The 24,765-nt window shown below is 34.1% G+C and overlaps 2 protein-coding genes across 2 annotated transcripts; both read left to right on the top strand.

The window, feature by feature from the left end:
* The first annotated feature begins 1,374 nt into the window (after positions 1–1,374).
* LOC131927597 (ankyrin-2-like) lies at positions 1,375–9,391 on the top strand. The gene is made up of 2 exons (XM_059283303.1): positions 1,375–1,428; positions 5,849–9,391. The coding sequence occupies exons 1-2, from the start codon at positions 1,375–1,377 to the stop codon at positions 9,389–9,391; spliced, it is 3,597 nt and encodes a 1,198-aa protein (XP_059139286.1).
* A 7,053-nt stretch (positions 9,392–16,444) lies between these two features.
* On the top strand, positions 16,445–20,293 carry LOC131927596 (serine/threonine-protein phosphatase 6 regulatory ankyrin repeat subunit B-like). Its single transcript, XM_059283302.1, has 2 exons — positions 16,445–19,003; positions 19,130–20,293. The coding sequence occupies exons 1-2, from the start codon at positions 16,445–16,447 to the stop codon at positions 20,291–20,293; spliced, it is 3,723 nt and encodes a 1,240-aa protein (XP_059139285.1).
* Positions 20,294–24,765: the final 4,472 nt, after the last annotated feature.

Here is a 24,765-nt window from a genome sequence, read left to right as displayed (position 1 = left end):
AGAATGGGACTATGAAGTTGAACAGGTAACCTAAATGCCTCAGGTAAACAAATCGATCCAGAGCTATTCCCAACTTAGAAAAGTGTATTAAAAGAAATAAGGTAAGTTTATGTTGAATTGTGTATGTATTTTTTTATTTTAAATAGTTGAGCTTATTAATATGTTACTTGCTACTTGAACTAAAGCAGTTCATCTGTGTACTTGGAAAATGTGACGGACGCATTCTTGCTAGCAGTACCTGCTGTCAGGTCATATGGTTAAATATGTGTCTGAATGTTTATTTATATATATATATATATATATATATATAAATATATATATATATATATATATATATATATATATATATATATATATATATATATATATATATATATATATATATATATATATATATATATATATATATATATATTATAGGGCAGAGCTGTTTAGTGGGTTAGAAACACCCACAATAGACAAGTGTCTGACGCATTGCTTGCACTTAACACTCTGAATTTAGGATGCAGTTTTTATGTTATACCACGCCAAAAAGGCACTATTAAAATATTAAATACTTTAATTTTTTGATAAGGTTAGCTTTGTCGTGGCTAGAGCAAGGTGTTGTGAATCCCCCCTCCCCTCCCGATGGACCCCCAAAAAGGAGTAAAATAAACAAATACATTCTTCATAAAAACAAGATGTTTAAATGCACTTGAAATAAGACAAACTTGCTTTCTTTAAAAAAATGGTAGCTTATTTGATCTCTAGCATATTTTAACGTCAAAATTTTTGATTAAAGACAGCATGTTTTTTTTTTTGTTAAATTTTGTTAATTTGTTATATTTGAAAGCTTTTTATTATAAAATAGTTTATATTTATTTTATTTTCCACTTGCAATAAACAAGAAAATAAATGCAATTCTTTAAATATTTAAGCATGAATAAGTATTTAAAGTACTTTAACATATTTAAAACGATAGATTTGCATGACTTAAAACAATTATGCACTAAAGACAAAAACAGATTACTTAAGAAATAATCTTACAACAAGCTTTTATACAACAGTGCAACAAAAATGAGAAAATGAATAAATTAAGTCAAATTTGACGTGCCAACTGTAAAATCAATCTTTCAGTTAGAAGTGCCCGAAATTCCGCTAGAGCGTTTCCACAGACAGAGCAGGCAAGTTAAATAAAAGAATTGTGACATGCATATAATAGAGCTATAGATTGTAAGCCTAAAATTTATAAGAAAATATTACTTACATCATACTTAACTAATTAAGCGTCTAAACAAATTTGATTTCAGATTGCATAATCTTGACCTACGTTCCAAGTTTCAAATAAATTGGTCGGTTAGAAGTGGTAGAAATTTCACTTGACATTTTCGAACCATGACGAATCATGAAAGAAAAAGAAAGCTTCAAGAAATGTATGACGAGTATGAGGTAAAAGCAATTTTAACTTTAATTGCCACGATTTAATTAGACTAACGTGCAAATGTTTTCTTTAAGACACTCTTAAATCTAGACCTAAACTTTTTTTGTATGTAGCTGAATTATAGTTAATGTGAAACAGCAAAATATTTTAATCTTTCTTTAAAAGAAAACAAAACTTATTCCATTATATATTATTGCTTGTACATGCAATAACAAGTGATGTTCTTCAAATTTATGTATTACACTAGCTCGATATGTAGTTTTATAATTATTTTTGTAATGAACAAGAGTTTAAAATACAAGGAAGGCTGGACGGACATGGTTAGTTGTGATTAAATGAAAGTAAAAAATAATATTAATAATAATAACCTAGTTTTAAAAACTCCTAAGAATGAAAATAAAAGCAAAAATGACAACACAGGTCACATTTTAAAATCTATCTATATATACAAAAAGCAATGTATGTGTGTGTGTGTGTGTGTGTGTGTGTCTGTGTGGCTTTTATGCATTACCACATCTCTTATTACATCGCCGTGAAACTTTGGGAAGTTGTTGAGAATATTCTTGGGGAGGTTTCTGCGAAAAAAAAATTTCAATTTCGCAGGGGTGGCGCCCCGGCAGGGCGCGATTTGTTTTTTCTCTATATACGGTATATAAAAATAAAAGTCGTTTTTGGTTTGACAGCGTTCATCCGATAGCCATGAGACGTTAGTGAGTTGATTAGAACACTCTAAGGAAGTGTTCTGTAAAAAAATCATTTCGCAAGGGTGGCGCTACGGGAGGTTGCGATTTACGGTATATAAAAATAAAAGTCGATTTTGGTTTGACACCGTACGTCTAATAGGCATGAAACTTTGATGAGTTCATTAGAAGGGTTCTGTAAAAAGTCAGTTTTAATTTCGCAAAGGCGGCGCCACGGGAGGGTGCAATTTTTCTCTATATACGGTATATAAAAATAATAAAAGTCAGATGCGGTTCGACACCTTTCATCCGTGTGTCATGAAACTTTGGGGAGTTGATGAGAATACTCCCAAGAAGGTTTCTGTGAACATAATAATGAAAATATGATATGAGTGGCGCCTACAAGGGTGTGATTTTCGTCAATACACAATTTGGCGCCAGAGTTACAGAGCGGCTACCTTAGCACGTGGCATCCGCTAATCGTGCGCCCTGCATAGCGGGTAAGGAGTAATACTATACTCAGCGTTAAAACTTCAAGAGGCGCAACCGTCTGCGCCCCGTAGATTGCATGACCCGAAAACCCCGGTCTCCCCTGCGAACACTATGGCGCTTACGTTTATTAAAAAAGGCTATACAATAAAGACACGATGGGCAACAATAATCATCGACTATATCGAACCAGGCGCGTCACTCGGCGCCCCTGCAGGGCTCAATTTGGCGCCCTGTGCTTTTCCGTGAGCGCAATGGCACCTACGTTTGTTCTAAACAGTGCGGTAGATAATGGATAAGATGGGCCGTTACAGTCGCTCACTAAATTGAATCAGACGTGTCAGCCGGCGCGCTGGTAGGGTGCGATCTGGCTGCAAACAAAAAATTCAGTTTTGGACTCCAAAGGCTCACGCGGGCTGCTGAGCGCCCTGTAATACGTTGTTTTTTTTTTATCAGGAAAATTAACAAAGGTTAGATTATTAACACTGGGTTGTTTCCTATTGTCCGTAAAATATCCAAAGAATTCCAAAGCCTACAGTTCTCAAAATAATGTAAATATTTACGTAAAAAATTAAGTTTGGAAGGGAAAATCATATAAAATAAAAAGTCACACTTCTAAAAATAACTTTGTAACGCGAGTAAATCCGCTGTACAGTTTCGTCACTTTGCGAATGATGCAATTAGCATCTATTTTTAGACGATCCAATCAGAAATTGAGATCGAGCTTTTAATAATATACCATTAGCAAGCTAAAAAATTGCATCAGTCACATTGATGTTTATAACACTTCAAAAAAAAATATACATGTTAAAAAACCCTTTTGATTTGTGTAACTTTAGCGAATGACGCAATCTGCATCATTGTTTCTGGAGACTATGTGGCGCTCTGGGTTATCCTGTTAGCACATTGGCACTTTGTTATTTTTAAAGAGCCAACAGCCTTACGCTGCGCCTCTGCGGAAGTGTTATTGAGGGCTTCCCAAAATAGAAAGTTCACACATTTTCACGTTTGTATTAGTTGAAATAAGGATACAAGAAATATAAAAATATACATTTTGAAAATGAACAATGCGGTTTTAAAAGTTTGTAATGAGTTGAAAAATAAACGTATACACTCGTTTAATAATTATGATTGGTACATTGATTATAAAAAATGCGTGTTATCAAATTAATCAATATTGGCATTTGCAAAGAATATTTCTGACCATTAACTGTCTGCTCATCGTCTGAATATCAATTGTCTTATCGTCATCTGCCTGACCATCATCTGACCATTAACTGTCTGACCATTAACTGTATGACCATTAACTGTCTGGCCATTAACTGTCTGACCATTAACTGTATGACCATTAACTTTCTTACCACAAACTGTCTGACCTTCATCTAACCATTAACCTTTCTTACTATCAGCTGTCTACCATCAGCAGTCCAACCGACGCCCACCAACTTATCATCACAAACTGACGCACCACCTCCAACTGGTATACTATTATAAACTGTCTGTGTATTAACTATACAGACACAATTCGTTTATAGTGGGAAATAATCCTTCTTCTTCGTTCTTAATTGTAATGTTGAACGGGACTAATTTTCCTTCCTAAGTAAGCTTGTAAGTAATAATTGTTAATTTATCCAGAGGCGTAGCGACCCTTCCAGGCGCCCGGGGACAAACTTTCATTTTGGCGCCCCCTCTGGAGCAAATGTTCAATTTACACCCCCCTCAAACTTTCGATTTGCACCCCCCCCCCCCATCTCAAACTATTTATAATGCAAAAATGCAGCTAAAATGACATTTAAATTTGTTTTTACAACCCATTTTGGGCCCCCCTAAGGTCGGCGCCCGGGGACATATGTACCCCAGTGCCCCCCCCCCAACGCCTCTGAATTAACAGACCAACACAATCGAAATAACTATATACTGGTTTACGCATAAATGCAATAATTTGTGTTAAAAAATTAAAGAATCCTTTTTAGATCTAACAATCCATTGGGCAGATGGATTTCATATTGTTTCTTTACTTCTGCATATAAAGGGATAGTGTGTTCAGCACTTTGCCCAGCCGCCTTTACTGTTCCTAACGTGAGTAATGTATCCATCAATGTTGGGTGGACTCAGGGACGTTCCACTAACTTGAACCCGGATTCGAACTCGAAACTAATACCACAATAGTGTGAAGACAATGGTCAGTGCTATAAAGCATTGCATTAGGACCCTGGTGCGAAGAATATAGTGAATCTTACATGATCTTTATTAAGACATTCATGAGTTTTCTAATATCGGAACAGAAGAAGAGATTAATTTCCTGGTTGACGAACGGCTCTAGCTGCTAGAAAGTTAATAATATTGTGGCTATTATAAAAAAAATTGTTCTATCTTATTCTAGAAGATTCTGTCGATCTTATTTAGTCTTGTTCTTAAGTGTGATTACGTCATAAGTGCTAGCCAGCTCACTCGTCTTTTATGAGTCTTTTTATTTGTGTGTATAACGCATGCGCGTGGCCTAGTGGTAGAGATCACGACTGCTGTCCCAAATGTCTTGAGTTCGAATTCGTGTTCAAGTCATTAGAATTTCCCTCAGTCCACCAAGCTATGATGGGTACCTAACTATTGTTAGGTAAAACAAAAGCGGCTGTACATAGTGCTGACCACACAATTCATTCTTATGCCGGTGTCTCTAAAACAAATTAACTCTACTTAATCTGTCGCATGTGTCTTAGAACGGGAAAGATGATAATGATAACACACAAACTCGGATAAATACCTGATTTTTGTACGTTCTTATAACAGGTCAACTCACTATTTTGCTCATTAGATGAACCAAAAACTTTTCCGCAGTAGGTTCTCGAGTAGCAACCACCTAGCTATGACGAGTTGTTCTCGATGCAGACGGGCATTTTTTTAAAAAATAATCCACACTTTATGTGAGAGTTTTTTCAAATGCAAAAAGGAAAACCTAGCAGAAATAGCAACAATTTTTGTGGTAGCTTGGTCCTCCAAATAATCTGAGTTACACGTTTGTCCAGGATGCAATAATATGTATTGCTGTATAATTCAAAGAATCTACAGTGCATTGTTGCTATTTTATTGTATACGTTTTCACGAAAAAAAAAACAATAAATTTTGCAAAATATATACTATTCTAAAATCTTGAGCCTTGTTTAGAATCAGGAAAACAATACGTGGTTTACTGTTATCAAAACTGATTTATTTTTTCTGTCAAACTTTAACTAATTATTTAAAATATTTTTTTTTATTTTAGCTGTACAGCACTGAAGAAGAGTTTCGTAGCTTTCCACGTTTAGACTTTACTGCAAACATGTCTAACGGCAAGAATGTAACTCCATCAAACATTTTTACTGCTGCTAAATTGGGGAATATTGAAGGCGTGGACACTGCCTCAATTAATTGCAAAACTAGTAGTGGCTTGACTGCGCTTATGGTAGCTGCTGAAGACAAGAATTTGCTGGCATATTCCTTTTATAGAAAACCTGATCTTCTTGTCACAGCACTAACCATTGCTGTGGAAGTTCGCGACATAGAATGTGTAGAAGAGCTGATCAGGGCTGGATGTTTCTTTAATTGTGATCGAGGATTGGAGGCTTTAGAGATGTCAAAGAATGAACACTTTATGGCAGCTGTTGCCGAAGGCGAGAAAGCTATGCAGAAATATCTTAAAGATGACTCGGACCAAAGTGGGACCGCATTTTATGTGGCTTTTATTAATGAACGTATTGATTTGCTATATGAATTAATAGACGCGGGGGTTTCCATCAATTTAAAATCATTAACGGGTGAAAATTTATCGGAAAAGTTAGCTCTGATTAACAATCTTCTTATTTCACCACAAGGGAAGCGTAGTGGAATGGTAAGACATTTAGAGTCACTACTTACACAAGCCGTACAAGTGAAAGATATATCGATTATCAGAATTCTAATTGAAAAATACTCTGATTTTAATATTGTGCATTTCTCCAAAAATAAAGCTCTTCAAATCGCTTGTAGTGGTGATAGAGTTGAGCTAATAAATGTGTTGTTGGTTGGAGCTAAAATGGAAGCAGTTAGTTGCTGTCACATAGAAATCGTTAAACTGCTTGTATCATCCGGCGCGGATGTTAACTTGGTTGACGAAGACGGCAGTAGTTTACTTATAAAAGCTGTTCTGTCAAAACAAATGAAGATTGTCAACTTTCTTATAGAAAAGAAAGTAAATATCGACCAAGCAGATGATTCTCGGAGTACAGCTCTTCATTATGCCTGCAGGTCAAATAATCTGGAAATAGTAAAATTAATTGTGAACGCTGGAGCTAAAGTTGAGGGCTATAATAATGAAAGTTATACACCTTTCTCTGAGGCATGTAAGATATCGCAAATAGACATGATGGAGCTTCTTATCAAGGCAGGCTCGGATATAAATTGTGTAGATAAATATCAAAGAACGCCTCTGATGAACTCGATTATAGAACGTAATCTTGCCACCACACAATTTTTGTTAGAACATGGAGCTGATATTTCAAAAGTGGACATAGACGGAATGACAGCCTTGACGTGGGCAGCTAAAACAAATAACGAACAAGTCTTTAATCTTTTGCTTGACCTTAAGCCTGAAGTCAATTGTGTTGACCTAAAACAGATGACAGCATTAGCTTATGCGGTGATCAACAGTAACGTACAGATGGTAGCCAAGTTGATACAAGCTGGAGCTGATGTTAACATCACTTTCAGTCATCAAGTAAACTGTTATAAAATATGTAAAATACCAAATATGTTTTTAGAGTGTAGAGCTGATGTAAACGTGATATGCGAGTCTCTATGCACTCCAACAATCGTCGCTGTTTTAAATAATGACTCAGAGCTTTTAAATTTGTTGATTCAACATGGCGCGATGTTAGATATGGGCAAGTATTCCGAGCTAATGATTGCTCTTGAACATAGAAATGTTGAGATGTCGATAGCTTTATTAAACAATGGAGCTGACGCCAATGTGCGAGACACTAAAAAGACACCAGCGCTCACGATAGCCATAAAACAGGCTATTGGTGGTTATATATTCCACACATCCTTAGTAAGAACAAACTCACATGATAGAATACAAAATTGGAGAGATAAAATAAAGCTTGTAGCTGAATCATTTTTAAACAATTGCGCCAATGTTTCAACCACCGATAATGAAGGTAACACATGTCTACATGCAGCAGCTGAGTTGGGCGACGTGGATGTTTTGGAGTTGTTTGTAGACCACAAAGCTGACGTCAATGTCCAGAACGCAAAAGGTGAGACGCCGTTTATAATGGCGTGTCGTCATTGTGGTAATCTTGAGGCTGTCAGGTACCTTCTCACTGTCGGAGCTGATGTAATGTTAGTTGACGAAAACAAGAATACAACCTTGCACCACACGATGCTCAAAGGAGATGAATTATTGTGTCGCTATGAGAAAGTGATTTTAGAATTGCTTCCAATTACTATTAAACATTTAATAAAAAACAATGCAAACATCCACGCCCGTAATGGACATGGTAACACAAAACTACATTTGGCTGCAAAATTCGAAGTCGACGCTTCCATAAGTGCTTTGATAAAACATGGAGTAAATGTAAATGATCAAAACAACGAAGGAAACACACCACTTTTCCTTATGAAGAAACATAAATTAATTAATTACTTGATTGATTTTGGAACTGACATAAATTTACAAAATAAATTAGGAGAAACACTTTTACACCATGCCTTTAGTGTTGATGTTGCACGTGTATTATTAGAAATGGGTGCAGATAAGGAAATTCTCACAAATGAGGGGCGGTCAGCTCTGATGTATGCCACAGAAGCAAGTAAATATTCATTGGCTCAATTATTAGTAGAACAAGGTGCTAGTGTAAACGTGCAAGATAATAATGGAAAAAATGCTTTGATGCTTGCCATTGAGAATTATGCCATCAAAAGTGATTTTTTAAATATACTTTTAGAACATGGAGCAGATGTGAATGCAAGTGATGCCACAGGCCAGACCGCTTGTATGATAGCCGTAAACAAAGATTGCACTGATTATTGTTTTGAAGTTTTACCCAAACTCTTAGCATATGGGGCTGATATGAATAAGGTGGACAGTAAAAACAGAACTGCACTCGTTCATATTTTATTAAAGATTGATACAAACAAGTTGTACTGTATTTCAAATATACTAAAACTAGGTGCAGATTTAGTAGTAGATAATGAGTACCGGTATTTAGTCCAAAAAATTAGTAAAAAAATTGAAAATCATAAAGAATACGTGATAACAACCAGTGAAGTGTCTCAACGATTGTTTCAGTTTTGTCTTGTGAATGGATGCATTTTATTACAGGCATTTAACCTCTGGGGAATAGATCAAGCACTAAACATTCCTCGCTTCATGTCTTATAACAGTTTAATATTTGTCAAATATCTTTTCGCCACAGGAATGATATTCAAGTCTGACTTTCAAATGTTGCGAAAGTTTAAAGAAAACGATTCGGTTAACTCAACAACGCTAAATATTCCACCTGAATTACAATTAGCAATCCACCAACCCTGGCCACTGGTCAAACTAGCTTTTATTGAAGTCTCCACCTTACTTGGGACTGGACCTATGAGAGAAGAAAAACTAAAACAGACCAAACTCCCACCAAGATTACAGCGAGCGTTGATGTTTCAAGAACCAATATCTAGATTACCTGTAGAAGACTGGTCTAAAATACCTCTTTGTTTTGACCCAGTACAGTACGATACTTTACCCTGTCCTAGACCTTTACTCTACTACTGGCCTGTTGGGCATAGGCTGGTTATTTAAATAGCTAAATCTTTGAAAACAGACGACAAAGTTACCTCTAAACCACATCAAATATAATTTCGATTTGCATTGGACATATTGTATGATTTTGAAATAATTTTAAATGCCAGTGCATATAAGAGAATTCTATCACCGTAACTACGAATATCATATCCCCTATATGCCTAGTATTGAAGGTGCAGACAAAGAAGAATTCATCGGTTTCATAGATCTCGGCATATGAATGGCTAGTGTAGTTAGCACTATGCCAAGCAACTACGAATATTTGTATTCATAATTGTCACTGTATTTACTTATATATATATATATATATATATATATATATATATACAGACATAACATTCAAGTGACAAAATATACGAGAATTATTATGAAAAGTATATTAGTTACTATTATTTTGATTTTATATAAAAAATTATTTCTCGATTATCGCCATATTTTCGCTTTAGTTCTTAAGACAACGGGACTGCTTCATAAAGCTCTTTATAAACTTACCAGTTCTAAGTAGTTTACTTGGCAGCCCACCAAAATAATCTTCTTTTAAAGAAAATTATTTTTCTTCATTGCGCCTCCACATTTCCCTTGACCTTCCCTGTTTCTTTTTTTTTTCTGCAGGCGTACTGTTAACCTTGACACTGTAAGATATTCCAGAGGCTGCTCATGTCTAGGCTATTATACGCCAATTTAAAATCAAATATAATGCATAAAGTTGACTGCTTGTATTCTTAATGTTGCTCTACGATTTGTACCATAAAAAAAAATCTAAAATGTAAATAGATAATGCCATTATTATAATTTTTAATTTTTGTATTGATATTATTATTATCTAATTAACACATGTGTATGTATCTTTATAAATAATAATTGGTCTACTAAATGTTGTACTGTCATCATAATAATTATTTTTTTAAATAAATTTGTAAAAATAAATAGAATATAATTAATATTGATTTAATTCAATGTTTATTCATTTTTTTTGCTGTATCAAAAAGCCTGATGTACCTTGTTGACATTATTGTTATAAGCTGTTGACAGTAAAGTAATATGAATTATAACAATTAAACTACTAGCACAGTGCTGTCCATGTTTTAATGTTCGTTTCTCGGGTGTGTTTCAATAAGAAACAAAATTAACTCGGAAGTAAATTTTAATTTCTAAAAAAAATTCGGAATATTTTATTGAATATAATTAATATGCGGAGCACCAAACTAATTAAAGCCTTACAGACAGACCCAGAGACACTTTGATAAATAAACACACTGAAATAGACACAAACACAAACACACATTAAAATTCATCCCCTATTTTACCCACTCTAAAAGAAGGTAAAAAAAAAAACTTTGTGTGCATTAAAATCTTAGATAAAGGTTTATATGATTGCTCTATTACTTTATCAATTATAATTTTATTTTTAACAGCGAAATAATTCGCTCCTATTTTTAAATTGATTATACAACAAAGACTTGGAATCCACTTAATGAACCGTAACACAACACCTTGCAGCTATGACAAGAACGCGAACTAAACATAGCAGCATTAGACGATAATCATTGAAAGAGACTGGAAAACGGACTTTCAGTGTAACCACCTCTTATATATCAAAATATGAATGTTTAGGATGAGATACACCAAACCATACACACACAAAATACATCGCGGGGTAGATAAAAAAACCCACACTACCTCGTTTCACACCATAGCGCACACCACCTCATACGCCACCTCACACACCACCTCACACATCACCTCACACACCACCTCACTTACAACCTCACACACCACCTCACACACCACCTCACACACCACCTCACACAACACCTCACACACCACCTCACACACCACCTCACACAGCACGACACCGTGAACGACACCCCGAAACTAACCCCATAAAGTTCACACATTTAAACATGCTCCAAACGCGACGCAAAAAAAACTAAACAAAAGAACACATTCCACCCCTAAAAAACAAATAAATAAAAATACACGTCACACTGTAATATATACATTTATACCTACAATTTACGAACCGCATTCCTTTACTTCACACCTCACACATAACCCATAAACCACACAGAACAACCCACACCTCACACAGAACAACCCACACCTCACACAGAACAACCCACACCTCACACAGAACAACCCACACCTCACACAGAACAACCCACACCTCACACAGAACAACCCACACCTCACACAGAACAACCCACACCTCACACAGAACAACCCACACCTCACACCTCACACAGAACAACCCACACCTCACACCTCACACAGAACAACCCACACCTCACACCTCACACAGAACAACCCACACCTCACACAGAACAACCCACACCTCACACAGAACAACCCACACCTCACACCTCACACAGAACAACCCACACCTCACACCTCACACAGAACAACCCACACCTCACACAGAACAACCCACACCTCACACAGAACAACCCACACCTCACACCTCACACAGAACAACCCACACCTCACACAGAACAACCCACACCTCACACAGAACAACCCACACCTCACACCTCACACAGAACAACCCACACCTCACACCTCACACAGAACAACCCACACCTCACACAGAACAACCCACACCTCACACAGAACAACCCACACCTCACACCTCACACAGAACAACCCACACCTCACACAGAACAACCCACACCTCACACAGAACAACCCACACCTCACACAGAACAAGCCACACCACACACAGAACAACCCACAAACCACACAGATCATCCCACAAACCACACAGAACAACCCACACCTCACATTGAACAACCCACAACCACACAGAACAACCCACACCTCACATTGAACAACCAACACCTCACACTGAACAACCCTCACCTCACACAGAACAACCCACAAACCACACAGAACAACCCTCACCACACACAAAACAACCCACAAACCATACAGAACAAGCCACTCCTCACATTGAACAACCCACACCTCGCACAGAACAATCCACACTTCACACAGAACAACCCACACCTCACACAGAACAACCCATACCTCACACAACACAACCCACAACTCACAAAATACAACCCAAACCTCACACAGAACAACCCATACCTCACACCACTATTCACACGAACAACACTCAATCATTTATCCAACACGCTTTTCAACACACCATAGTCTGCTTCACTACATACAGATAACTCACAACATACAGTAGACCGAACCCCAACCCACCCGCCCTAAACCCCACACTACACCGCTCCACACCGCTCCACACCCAACCCTCACAACACATAAACCGCACTCTATGCTAAATCCACCACCATGTTTAAAACTGGTTAACTGGGTGTTATTAATTCTGTTAAAAAGATACCAGAATAGTTAGGCTATTTATCAGGGCTACCTCTAACAAAAAAATCAATTCCGATTTGAAGAGAACATATTGAATAATTTTGAAATTATCTTTAAATAAATTTGAACTTTTTTTTGTAACTTTTGCCATGATTGTATATTTTCATAAGTGTGAGTGAATGTGGATGTTTGCGCACAGACATAACCAAGGTTCAAGCGACAAAATATACATGTCGTTTTATTGTTTTTATTGTTATTATATGTTATTATTAGTTTTAATGTTATAATTAAAAATGTATCTTCTTATTTATAATTATTAACGTTATCATTACAATACTTAATTAGCCTTATTACTAAATAGAAAATGTCTATATTATATTTATATTTAGTACAATAAGAGTATTAATTATAATTATTATTAGGGTTTTTTAATGATCGATTATTAAAAAAATGAAATTAATACGTAGTATTAATATTGCCTTCATTCTATATTTGTTAAATTATATCGTTGTATCGTGTTATAAAACTAAGGCAAGCACAACAAGCCTTGTTTGTGCGGAAGTGGATTGCATTAGCCATGTCGAAATATGGAAATTCCAAGTTTTATACTTCCTAGAATGGAACTATGATTTTTGACAGGTAGTCTAAATTCCTTTAGTAAACTAATCGATAAAGAGCATAACCAGTTTACAAAAGTGTCTTAAAAGAAATAATGTAAGTATATGTTGAATTTTGTACCTATTTTTATTATTTTAAACAGTAGGGCTTATCAATATGTTGCTTGCTACTTGAACGAAAGCAGTTTATCTGTGTGCTTGGAAAAAACTTCCGTGTTACGGACGCCATCTTGCTAGAAGTACTTGCTGTCAGTTCACCTTGTTTAAAATGTATCTGAATGTTCATATATATATATATATATATATATATATATATATATATATATATATATATATATATATATATATATATATATATATATATATATATATATATATATATATATATATATATATATATATATATATATATATATATATATATATATATATATATATATATATATATATATATATATATATATATATATATATATATATAGCTGAGATGTTTAGTGGGTTAGAAACACCCAAAAAAGAAATAGACAAATGTCTGACGAATTGCTTGCACTGATCACTCAGTATTTAGGATGTAGTTTCTATGTTATACTACGCAAAAAAGCACTATTAAATTATTAAATAGGCTACCTTAATTTTTTTATTAGGTTAGCATTGACGTGGCTAGGGTAAGGAGTTATGAATCCCCCCTCTCCCTCCACATGGAACCCCAAAAATGAGTAAAATAAACAAATACATTCTTTATAAAAACAAGATTTTTAAATGCACTTGAAATAAGACAAACTTGCTTTCTTTAATATTAAAAAAATGATAGCTTATTTAATCTATAAATTATTTTGATGTTAAAACGTTTAATTAAAGAGAGCATGTTTTTTGTTAAATTTAGTTAATTAGTTACATTTGAATGCTTCTTATTATAAAATAGTTTATATTTATTTTATTTTCCACTTGCAATAAAAAGAAGAAAATAAATGCAATTCTTTAAATATTTAAGAATGAATAAGTATTTAAAGTACTTTAACATATTTAATACGATAGATTTGCATGACTTAAAACAATTATGCACTAAAGTCAAAAAGAAATTACCTAAGAAATCATCTAATAACAAGCTTTTATATAACAGTGCAACAAATAGGAGAAAATGAATAAATTAAGTTAAATTTGACGTGCCAACTTTAAAATCAATCTGTCTGTTAGAAGTGCCCGAAATTACGCTAGAGCGTTTCAACAGACAGAGCAAGCAAGTTAAATAAAATCTTGTGATATGCATATAATAGAGCTATAAATTTTAGAACTAAAATTTATACGATTATATTACTTACATCATACTTAACTAATTAAGCGTCTAAACAAATTTGATTTCAGATTGCATAATCTTGACCTACGTTCCAAGTTTCAAATAAATTGGTCGGTTGGAAGTGGTAGAAATTTCACTTGGTATTTTCGAACCATGACGAATCATGAAAGAAAAAGAAAGCTTCAAGAAACGTATGACGAGTATGAGGTAAAAGCAATTTTAACTTTGATTGCCACGATTTGATTAGACTAACGTGCAAATGTTTTCTTTAAGACACTCTTAAATCTAGACCTAAACTTTTTTGTATGTAGCTCAATTATAGTTGATATGAAATAGCAAAATATTTAAATATATCTTTAAAACAAAACAAGACTTATTCCAATGTATATTTTTGTTCGCACATGCAATAACAAGTAATGTTCTTCCAATTTATGTATTACACCAGCTCGATATGTAGTTTTATAATTATTATTATAATGATCAAGAGTTTGAAATACAAGGAAGGCTAGACGAACATGGTTAGTAGTTTTTAAATGAAAGTAAAATATAATAATAAAAAATACCTACTTTTAAAAAACTCATAGGAATAAAAAAAAAAGAAAAAAAATGACGACCCAAGTCAAATTTTAAAATTATATATAAAATTCAACGTCACGCTGTTAAAAAATAGAAAGTTCACACATTTTTACGTTTGTATTAATTAAAATTATGATATAGGAAATATAAACAATTCCATTTTGAAAGTGAACGATGTGGTTTGAAAAGTTTGTAATGAGTTAAAAAATAAACGTATACATTCGTTTAATAATTATGATTGGTAACTTGATTATAAATAACGCGTGTTATCAAACTAATTATAATCAATATTAGCATTTACAAGAACATTTCTGACCATTAACTGTCTGACCATTATCTGAGCATCTACTGTCTGCTCATCATCTGAACATCAACTGTCTTATCGTCAGTTGCCTGACCATCATCTTACCATTAACTGTCTATCAACCATCAGCTGTCGGACCATCACCTTACCATTAACTGTCCTACAATTAACTATCAGACCATCGGTTCCAAGGAAGATGCGCAACGGAAAAAAGCGCAAACAGAAATTTGCGCCACAGAAAAATGCAAAATGTTAGAGAAAAAAACGGCGGTGTGTAGTGTCAGCCACACTATTATTATGCCGAGGTATCTGAAACAAGAAATCTACTTTATTTGTCCCATGTGTTTTGGCCAAGAACGGGAAAAGATGATGATGATAACACACAAACTTGGTTAAATGCATGGTTGTTGTACGTTCATCGAACAGGTCAACTCGTCATTTTGCTCATTAGATGAACCATAGGACTCTTCAGCGGGAGGTTCTTGAATAGCAATCACCTAGCTATGATGGGTTGTTCTCGGTGCGGAGGGCTATTTTGTTTTTGAAAATATTCAAGACTTTTTATGCATCTTTATTAAAAATGCAAAGAGAAGAACCTAGCCGAAAAGTAATACCATATTATGTAATGATGTAATAATATATATTTCAAAGACTCATTAAGAAAGTGTTGCTGTACTATTGGATTAATTTATAAGGTAACATACAATACATTTCCAAAATATATTTAATAAAAACAATCCGTGTTTACCACATAAAAAACTTGAGAGAAGAAAAGTATAAAATTAGGAAAAAATTATGTGGTGAAATGTTATCGAAACTGATTTTTTTCTTTCTGTAAAACTTAAACTAAACTATTGTTTCTTTTTGGATTTCAGGGTTACAACACAGAAGATAGGCCTACGTTTTTTAAATTTCACAAACATGCAAACATGTCTAACGGGACAACTGACATTTTTACGGCTGCTAAATTGGGAAATATCGAAGGCTTGGACCCTGCTTCAATTAATTGTAAAAATAGTAAGGGCATGACCGCTCTAATGTTAGCTGCTGAAGCCAACAATTTGGAGGCAATAACATTGCTACTAAAAGCGGGTGCTGACCCAAATGTACAAACATCTATGCCTTGTACCTGTCGTGGACAACATCGCAGAATTGTCACAGCACTAACCTTAGCTATGTACAAATACAGCTTAGGATGTGTAATAGCACTGGTCAAGGCTGGATGTTTCTTTAATTGTGATCGAGGATTGGATGCTTTAAAGGAGCTGAAGTATGGCTATTTGAATACAGTTGCCGAAGGAGAGAAGGTTATGAAAAAATATCTTAAAGATGACTCAAATCAATCGGGGACCGCCTTTTATGTGGCTTTTATTAATAGATGTTTTGATTTGCTAGCAGATTTAATAAACGCGGGGGTTTCATTCAATTTAAAATCATTAACTCGTGAGAAATTATCAGAAAAAGTAGCTCTGATAAACAAGCTTCATTTTTCACAACTATGGATTCGTAGAGGAGTGGTAAGAAATTTAGAGTCACTACTTACACAAGCCGTACAATTGCAAGACATATCGATTATAAGAATTCTAATTGAAAAATACTCTAATTTTAATATTGAGAATTTCTCCAAAAATAAAGCTCTTCAAGTTGCTTGCAGTGGTGATAGAGTTGAGCTAATAAATGTGTTGTTGGTTGGGGCTAAAATGCAAGAGTTTAGTTGTTCTTACATTGAAATCGTTAAATTGCTTGTATCATCCGGCGCGGATGTAAACTTGGTTGACGAAGACGGCAGTAGTTTACTTATAAAAGCTGTTCAGTCAAAACAAATGGAAATTGTCAAATTTCTTTTAGAAAAATCTGTAAATATCGACCAAGCAGATGATTCTCAGAGTACAGCTCTTCATTATGCCTGCAGGTCAAATAGTCTGGAAATAGTAAAATTACTTGTGAACGCTGGAGCTAAAATTGAGGTTTTTAATAATGAAAGTTATACACCTTTCTCTGAGGCATGTAAGACTTCAAATAGAGAAATGATGGAGCTTCTTATCAAGGCAAGCTCGGATATAAATTGTGTAGATACTTATCAACGAACACCTCTCATAAACTCCATTATGGAAAGTAAGTTTGCTCTCACACAATTTTTGCTAGAACACGGAGCTGATATTTCAAATGTTGACATAGACGGAATGACAGCCTTGATGTGGGCAGCTAAAACAAATAACGAAAAAGTCTTTGATCGTTTGCTTAACTTAAAGCCTGAGGTCAACTTTTTTGACCGAAATCAGACGACAGCATTAGCTTATGCGGTGATGAGGCTTAATGTACAGATGGTAGCCAAGTTGATACAAGCTGGAGCTGATGTTAACATCGCCTCGAACTGTCAAGGAGAATTGTATGCAATAGGTAAAAATAAGTTCTTAAGCAAAATACAAAGCGTTGTAGAAAAATGTTCAAGAAGTAAAAACTCACCACTACATTTAGCTGGGACTTCGAGAGACGGCAGCAACGAAATAGTGAACTTACTGTTAAAAGCTGGAGCTAATACTCAAGCTGTTGATGAACATGGTAGAACACCTTTACATATCGCAGCTACTGCGTGTAATTTGAAGATCTTGCAATCTTTGTGCCAATTTGGTGCAAATATAAATGCTGTAGACAATTATGGAAACTCCCCATTATTTATTGCTTTGCTGTTCGAAAAAAAAGATGCATCTAAATATCTGCTTGAATGTGGAGCTGATGTAAACTTGATATGTGATTCTCTATGCTCGCCTTTATTTGTTGCTGTTTTAAATAACGACACGGAGCTTGTAAACTTGTTGATTCAATATGGCGCGAATTTGGATATGGGCGAATATTCTGAAATATTAGTTGCTCTTGAAAATAGAAGCGTTGAAATGACTATTGCTTTATTAGAACATGGAGCTAATGCTAATATGCGAGATACTAAAAAGGAACCAGCCTTAACGATAGCCATAAAACTTGCACTGTATTTTGATGATTATATTTTCGCTACACCCGTGGGAGCTGAAATTGACTTTAATATAAAAAAAATCTGGATAGATAACTTAAAACTTGTAGCTGAATCATTTTTAAACAATGGCGCCAATATTTCAGCCATGGATGATGAAGGTAACACTTGTCTACACGCAGCGGCTGAGTTGGGCGACGTGAATGTCTTGGAGTTGTTTGTAGCCCACAAAGCTGACGTCAATGTCCAGAACGTAAAAGGCGAGACGCCGTTAATGATGGCGTGTTGTCGTGTTAATGTTAAGGCTGTCAGGTACCTTCTCTCTGTTGAAGCCGATGTGACGTTGGTGGATGTAAACAAGGATACAGCCTTGCACCACACGACTCTTAAAGCAAAAGAAATGTCGCGCTATCAGAATGTGATTTTAGAAATGCTACCATGTACTATTACACATTTAATAGAAAACAATGCAAACATCAACGCCCGTAATGGACAAGGTAACACAGCCTTACATTTGACTGTAAAGTTAAATCTCGAGCATTCCATAAGTGTTTTGATAAAACATGGGGCAAATGTAAACGATTAAAACAACGAAGGAAACACACCACTTTTTCTTATGACAAAAGATAAATTAATTCATTTCTAGTTTGATGATAGAACTGACCTAAAAATACAAAATAATTTAGGTGAAACAGCTTTACACCACGCCTTTAATGACGATGTAGCACGAGCATTATTAGAAATGGGAGCAGATATGGAGGCTTGTTCACAAAATGGACGGACAGCACTAATATGTGCCACAGTTGCGGGTGAATTTCGATTGGCTGAATTTTTATTAGCACGCGGTGCTAATGTAAACGCGCAAGATAATAATGGAAAAAATGCTTTGATGCTTGCCATTGAGAATTATGCCGTCAAAAGAATGAGATTTAGAAAATATAACACTGATTTTTTAAATATACTTTTAGAACATGGAGCAGTTGTGAATGCAAGTGACGCCACAGGCCAGACCGCTTGTATGATAGCCGTAAACAAACATGCCGCCGACAATTTTTTGGAAGTTTTACCCAAACTTGTAGCATATGGGGCTGATTTAAATAAGGTGGACAATAAAAATAGATCTGTTCTAGTTCACATTTTGTTAAACTTTGATACAAACAAATGGAATTGTATTTTAGAAATACTAAAACTAGGCGCAGATTTAGTAGTTGATAATGAGTACGGGTATTTAGTCAAAAAAATTAGTAAAAAAATTGAAAAACATAAAGAATACGGGAGAACAACCAGTGAAGTGTCTCGACGATTGTTTCAGTTTTGTCTTGTGAATGGATGCATTTTATTGAAGGCTTTTAACCTCTGGGGAATAGATAAAGCCCTACAACTTCCTCACTTTATGTCTTTTAACAGTTTAGTATTTGTCAAATACCTTTTCGCCACAGGAATGATATTCAAGTCTGACTTTCAAATGTTGCGAAAGTTTAAAGAAAACGATTCAGTTAACTCAACAACCCTAAATATTCCACCTGAATTACAATTAGCAATCCAACAACCCTGGCCACTGGTCAAACTAGCTTTTATTGAAGTCTCCACCTTACTTGGGACTGGACCTATGAGAGAAGAAAAACTAAAACAGACCAAACTCCCACCAAGATTGCAGCGAACATTGATGTTTCAAGAACCTATATCAAGATTACCTGTAGAAGACTGGTCTAAAATACCTCTTTGTTTTGACCCAGTACAGTACGAGACTTTACCATGTCCTAGACCATTACTCTACTACTGGCCTGTTGGTCACAAACTGGTTAATTAAATGTCTGAATCTTTTAAAATAGATCACAAAGCTACTTATAACACACATAACAAATTTGTATTGGACATATTGTATAATTTTGAAATGGTTTTAACGTATTTGGCAATGCATATAAGCGGTTTTCTATCACCGTAACGAATATCATCATTTCCCGTTAGTACCAGGAGACATAGGGCGGACGAATTAGAGTTCATCGGTTTCATAGACATCGGCATTTGAATATATAATTTAGTTAGCACTATGCCAATCAACTGCGAATACATGTATTCATAATTGTCACTGTATTTACTTTTTATATATAGACATAATCAACATTTAAGTGAAAAAATACACTTGTATTATCATTAACATATTAGTTACTATTATTTTGATTTTTATTAAAAAAAATATTACTCGATCATCGACATATTTTCGCTTTTTGGCCTTAGACAAAGAGATCGCTTCATTAAGCACTTTATTTACTTCCCGGTTCAATGCAGTTTACTTGGCAGTCCCCCAAAATAATCATCTTTTTAAAAAAAAGTTTTTCTGAAGTGCGCTTTTACATTTCCATTTGCCTTCCTTGTTTCATTTTTTTTCTGCACGCGTACTGTCAACAAAGACAGTGTAAAATATTCCAGATGTTGCTTCAGCCTAGGCTATCGAACGTTAATTTAAAATAAAATATAATGCATAAAGTTGACTGTTTATATTCATAGTGTTGTTCTACGATTTGTACCATGAAAATATCTAAAATGTATATAGATAATGCCATTATTACTATTCTCAATTCATTTTTACTTTCCCGTATATACGAAGTATAGAGAAAGTATTGTAATCGTGTTAAAAAATAACATGAAATTTTGACAGTTTTCACCGTTTTACTCCCCAGTCCTTCATCACATCCGGAGTATAGAGGACTTATTTTAATCAGGCAAAAATTATAAATACAAATATATAAACATTTTGGCGTTTTATGCGTTATCGAGTCGTAAAAACTGGACTTGCAATTCTGTCCTTTGTCTGTGTGTCCGTGTGTAAACACGATAACTTGAGTACCGTTACAGCTAGGTTGATGAAATTTCATATATAAGTATTATATCAAAATCGTAGATCCGTATAAACTTTTGAGTGATTTCCGATTATCGGAAGTGGTACTTTTTCTACTTTGAATTTTTCAAACGCCTATAACTTGAGTACTATTTCAGATAGATAAATGAAATTTCACTTGTACGTAAAAGATCTAATTATCTATCCTCTGTCAAACTTTGAGTAATTTCCGTTGATCGGAAATACTAATTTACGCTATTTCCGATTACTCAAAAAACACACGTTAATTTATAAAGTACTAATAATATCCCACACTATTATGCACATTTTATTATGCGTTCACTTGGTGTGCAATTCTTTTTTTTACGAGATTCTATTCTATTATAAAAAGTTTTAGTAATTAAAAATGGATTACAAATATTGTCTATATCCTGAGTTGCCATCCCTCGTAGTTTTATATTATGAATATTAAAGAAAGTCTAGGGGAGATCACTCCCGGTTTATTAAATATTACTATTATCTAATTAACATTTGTGTTTGTATCTTTATGTATCTTTACAATTAATATTTGGTATACTGAATGTTGTATTGACATCATAATAAAACTTTTTTTTCATGGGCTGATTATTAAAAAAATGATTAACATTGCTTTCATTTAATAGTTATTATTGATTTTACTTTTACTGTTTCAAAAACCAGTCTACGCTTATTGCATGGTTGTCATTAGCTGTTTACAGTCAAGTAATTTTAATTGTAACAATTAAACTACTAGCACACTGATGTCCACAGTTTAATGTTCGTTTCTCGGGTTTGTTTTAATAAGAAACAAATTAACACGCATTTGCTTTTTTAAATGCTGTTCTTAAATTGCTTTTTTATTTGTTTATTTTAAAACGGCCAATGTAAAAAAAAGGCCTCCGTGCCTAATATTGTTACCATTAATGGATAAAATTGAAAAAAAAAACTGAATTGAATAAAATAACACGGAAGTCAATATAAAGTTCTAAAAAAAATTTCGTAATATTTTATTGCGTATAATTAATATGCGCAGCACCAAACTAATTAAAGCCTTACAAACAGACACAGAGACACTTTGATAAATAAACACACTGACACAGACAAAAAAAAACACATTACAATTCATCCCCTATTTTACCCTGTCTATGAGAAGGTAAAAAAAGATTAAACTTTGTGTGCATTAAAATCTTAAAGGTTTTTATGATTGCTCTATTACTTTAGCAATTATAATTTTATATTTAACAGTGAAATAGTTGGCTTCTATTTTTAAATTGATTATACAACAAAGACTGGAGATCGACTTTATGAACTGTAACACAACACCTTGCAACTAAGAACGCGAATTAAACAGCGACATTAGACGATAATCATTGTTTGCGCGACGCCTAACTCCGAGACTGGAAAACGGACTTACTTTCAGGGTAACTACCTCTTATGTATAACAGTATGAATGTTTAGGAAGAGATACACCAAATCATACACAAACAAAATACAACAAATGGTAGATAAAAACACCCACACTACATAGCTTCACATCATAGCGCACACCACCTTACACGGCACTGCACCGTGAACGACACCCCGCAGCAAACCACAGAAAGTCCACACGTCTAAACATGCTCTAAACGCATTGGTTGACGAATGCATAAGGAAAGACACTTTCACGACAATCATAAAAATTGAGGCATTACATAATAGACCAGAAATTTTAATTTGTAATAAAAATGCGCTGCGAGCAATATGTGGCATTTTTTTATTAATTAGCTACCTGTATAGTACTAATAAATTGTAACTTAGCGATTACAGTTGATTGATTTGGAACAACTAATGATGAGATTTCCATGAGAAAAAGACACATTTATCCAGCTTTAAAAAACAAACACATAATTGCTATACCGATAACGAAAGACGGAAGGAATGACACACTACCTAGCATGTTTATATTATAGAAATTATATACGAGAAAGGTAAGGGTGGCTCACTTCCACTTAATTCTGTTTTAAGAATAGTAGTTTCTACGTGTCTATTAGTCGGCTGGTCTATAAAGTAAACGAGTTGAAGAAATGTTTGTCAAATCAGAAAGTTGGTCCCTGTTAATTTGTTGTATGTCAAGGATTTTCAGCAAAGTGCACCTTGAAATGTCACATCAAATATGATAATTGTGCTCTGCGTCATTTTTTGACGTCTTCAGCTTCATGGGAATGTGTTTAATGTTGAATTTTGCATGACTTAGCACACATTTAATATTTACGCGTTCAAATCAAGTTTACTTTAATGGTATTGAATTGTTTTGTTCTTCAACCGCTCACTAATTAATAATTAATATTACATTTACAACAGTATTTTAAAAGCGTGCATTATTTATAATTTGATTCATCAAATGAATCACAGTTTTTAAAAATCACTGATGTACCCTTACGCAGCAATTTTACTGTTGTATTTGGTATACAGTCTCTCATTTTGTTTGGGACTGCGTATAATAACCTTACACGTAAGTAGTGCTTCGAATTTTTATATGTATATATTTTTATTTTTTGTATAGTGTTTGAATGCGGGCATGAACACACGCACGCACGTTTATTACTTTTTCGTAAACGAAGTAGGTCTATAGAGGAAGTATTGTAATAGTGCAAAAAAAAAATCGAGAGTTTTAGAAATCTCGGCGTTTTACATCTCTCTGAGTCGGAAAAACATAGTTTTGCAATTTTGTCCGTTTTTCTGTGTGTGTATGTGTGTGTGTTAGTGTTTGTATATATTTAAACACAATAACTTAAAGTATCGTTACAGTTAGGTTGATGAAATTTCATATATAAGTATTATATCAAATTTATAGGATTTTTCAACTTTTCAGAGATTTTCGGTAACCGGAAGTGGAACTTACTCTACTTTCAATTTTTCAAAAGCCTATAACTTGAGTACTATTTCAGATAAATAAATGAAATTTCACGAGTAAGTAAAAAATCTAATACCTGCCTTCTCTTAAATTTTAAGTAGGAACGCATACATAAACAATCTGTATATTAATGAACTGTTACAATAGCAATCAATCCTTAATTCGTTTACATTATTATAGGCAAATGTGGACATATAAAAAATGCTAAATCATTCTTTCAAAGTCTATAAAAATTAAACATAGCTTAAAGCGCTAAATTGGGTAATGAAAAAGTTTGCTAGAGTGAACTATGTATAAAAATTATATAAACACGCATGAAAATCAGGGTATGTTTCATACATTTATAATTTACTCTTAAAAACGTACTGAATATAAAAGAGATGATATTGTAACATTACAAATTGTATACGACTTATAACATTTTCTTGACTAATAACATCGATAAAAATCACGAGCAAAGTTACTTTGATGTAATTAGCATTAAATATTTAAAAAAAAAGTACAATATCAAACCGTCCGTCCAACGAAATTG

The sequence above is a fragment of the Physella acuta genome, unplaced genomic scaffold, assembly GCF_028476545.2.
Source record: "Physella acuta isolate Inbredline_101_S28 unplaced genomic scaffold, ASM2847654v3 ptg001422l, whole genome shotgun sequence".
Lineage (NCBI taxonomy): Eukaryota > Metazoa > Mollusca > Gastropoda > Physidae > Physella > Physella acuta.
The sequence above is the reverse complement of the archived record's forward strand: the minus strand, read 5'-3'. Positions and strand labels throughout refer to the sequence as shown.

Bases quoted from the DNA above. Each gene is read 5' to 3' on its own strand.
- LOC131927597 (XM_059283303.1), top strand. From the start codon at position 1,375: ATGACGAATCATGAAAGAAAAAGAAAGCTTCAAGAAATGTATGACGAG. The intron at 1,429-5,848 runs GTAAAAGCAATT...TTTTTATTTTAG, and splicing joins AAATGTATGACGAGTATGAG to CTGTACAGCACTGAAGAAGA.
- LOC131927596 (XM_059283302.1), top strand. From the start codon at position 16,445: ATGTCTAACGGGACAACTGACATTTTTACGGCTGCTAAATTGGGAAAT. The intron at 19,004-19,129 runs GTAAAGTTAAAT...ATTCATTTCTAG, and splicing joins ACACAGCCTTACATTTGACT to TTTGATGATAGAACTGACCT.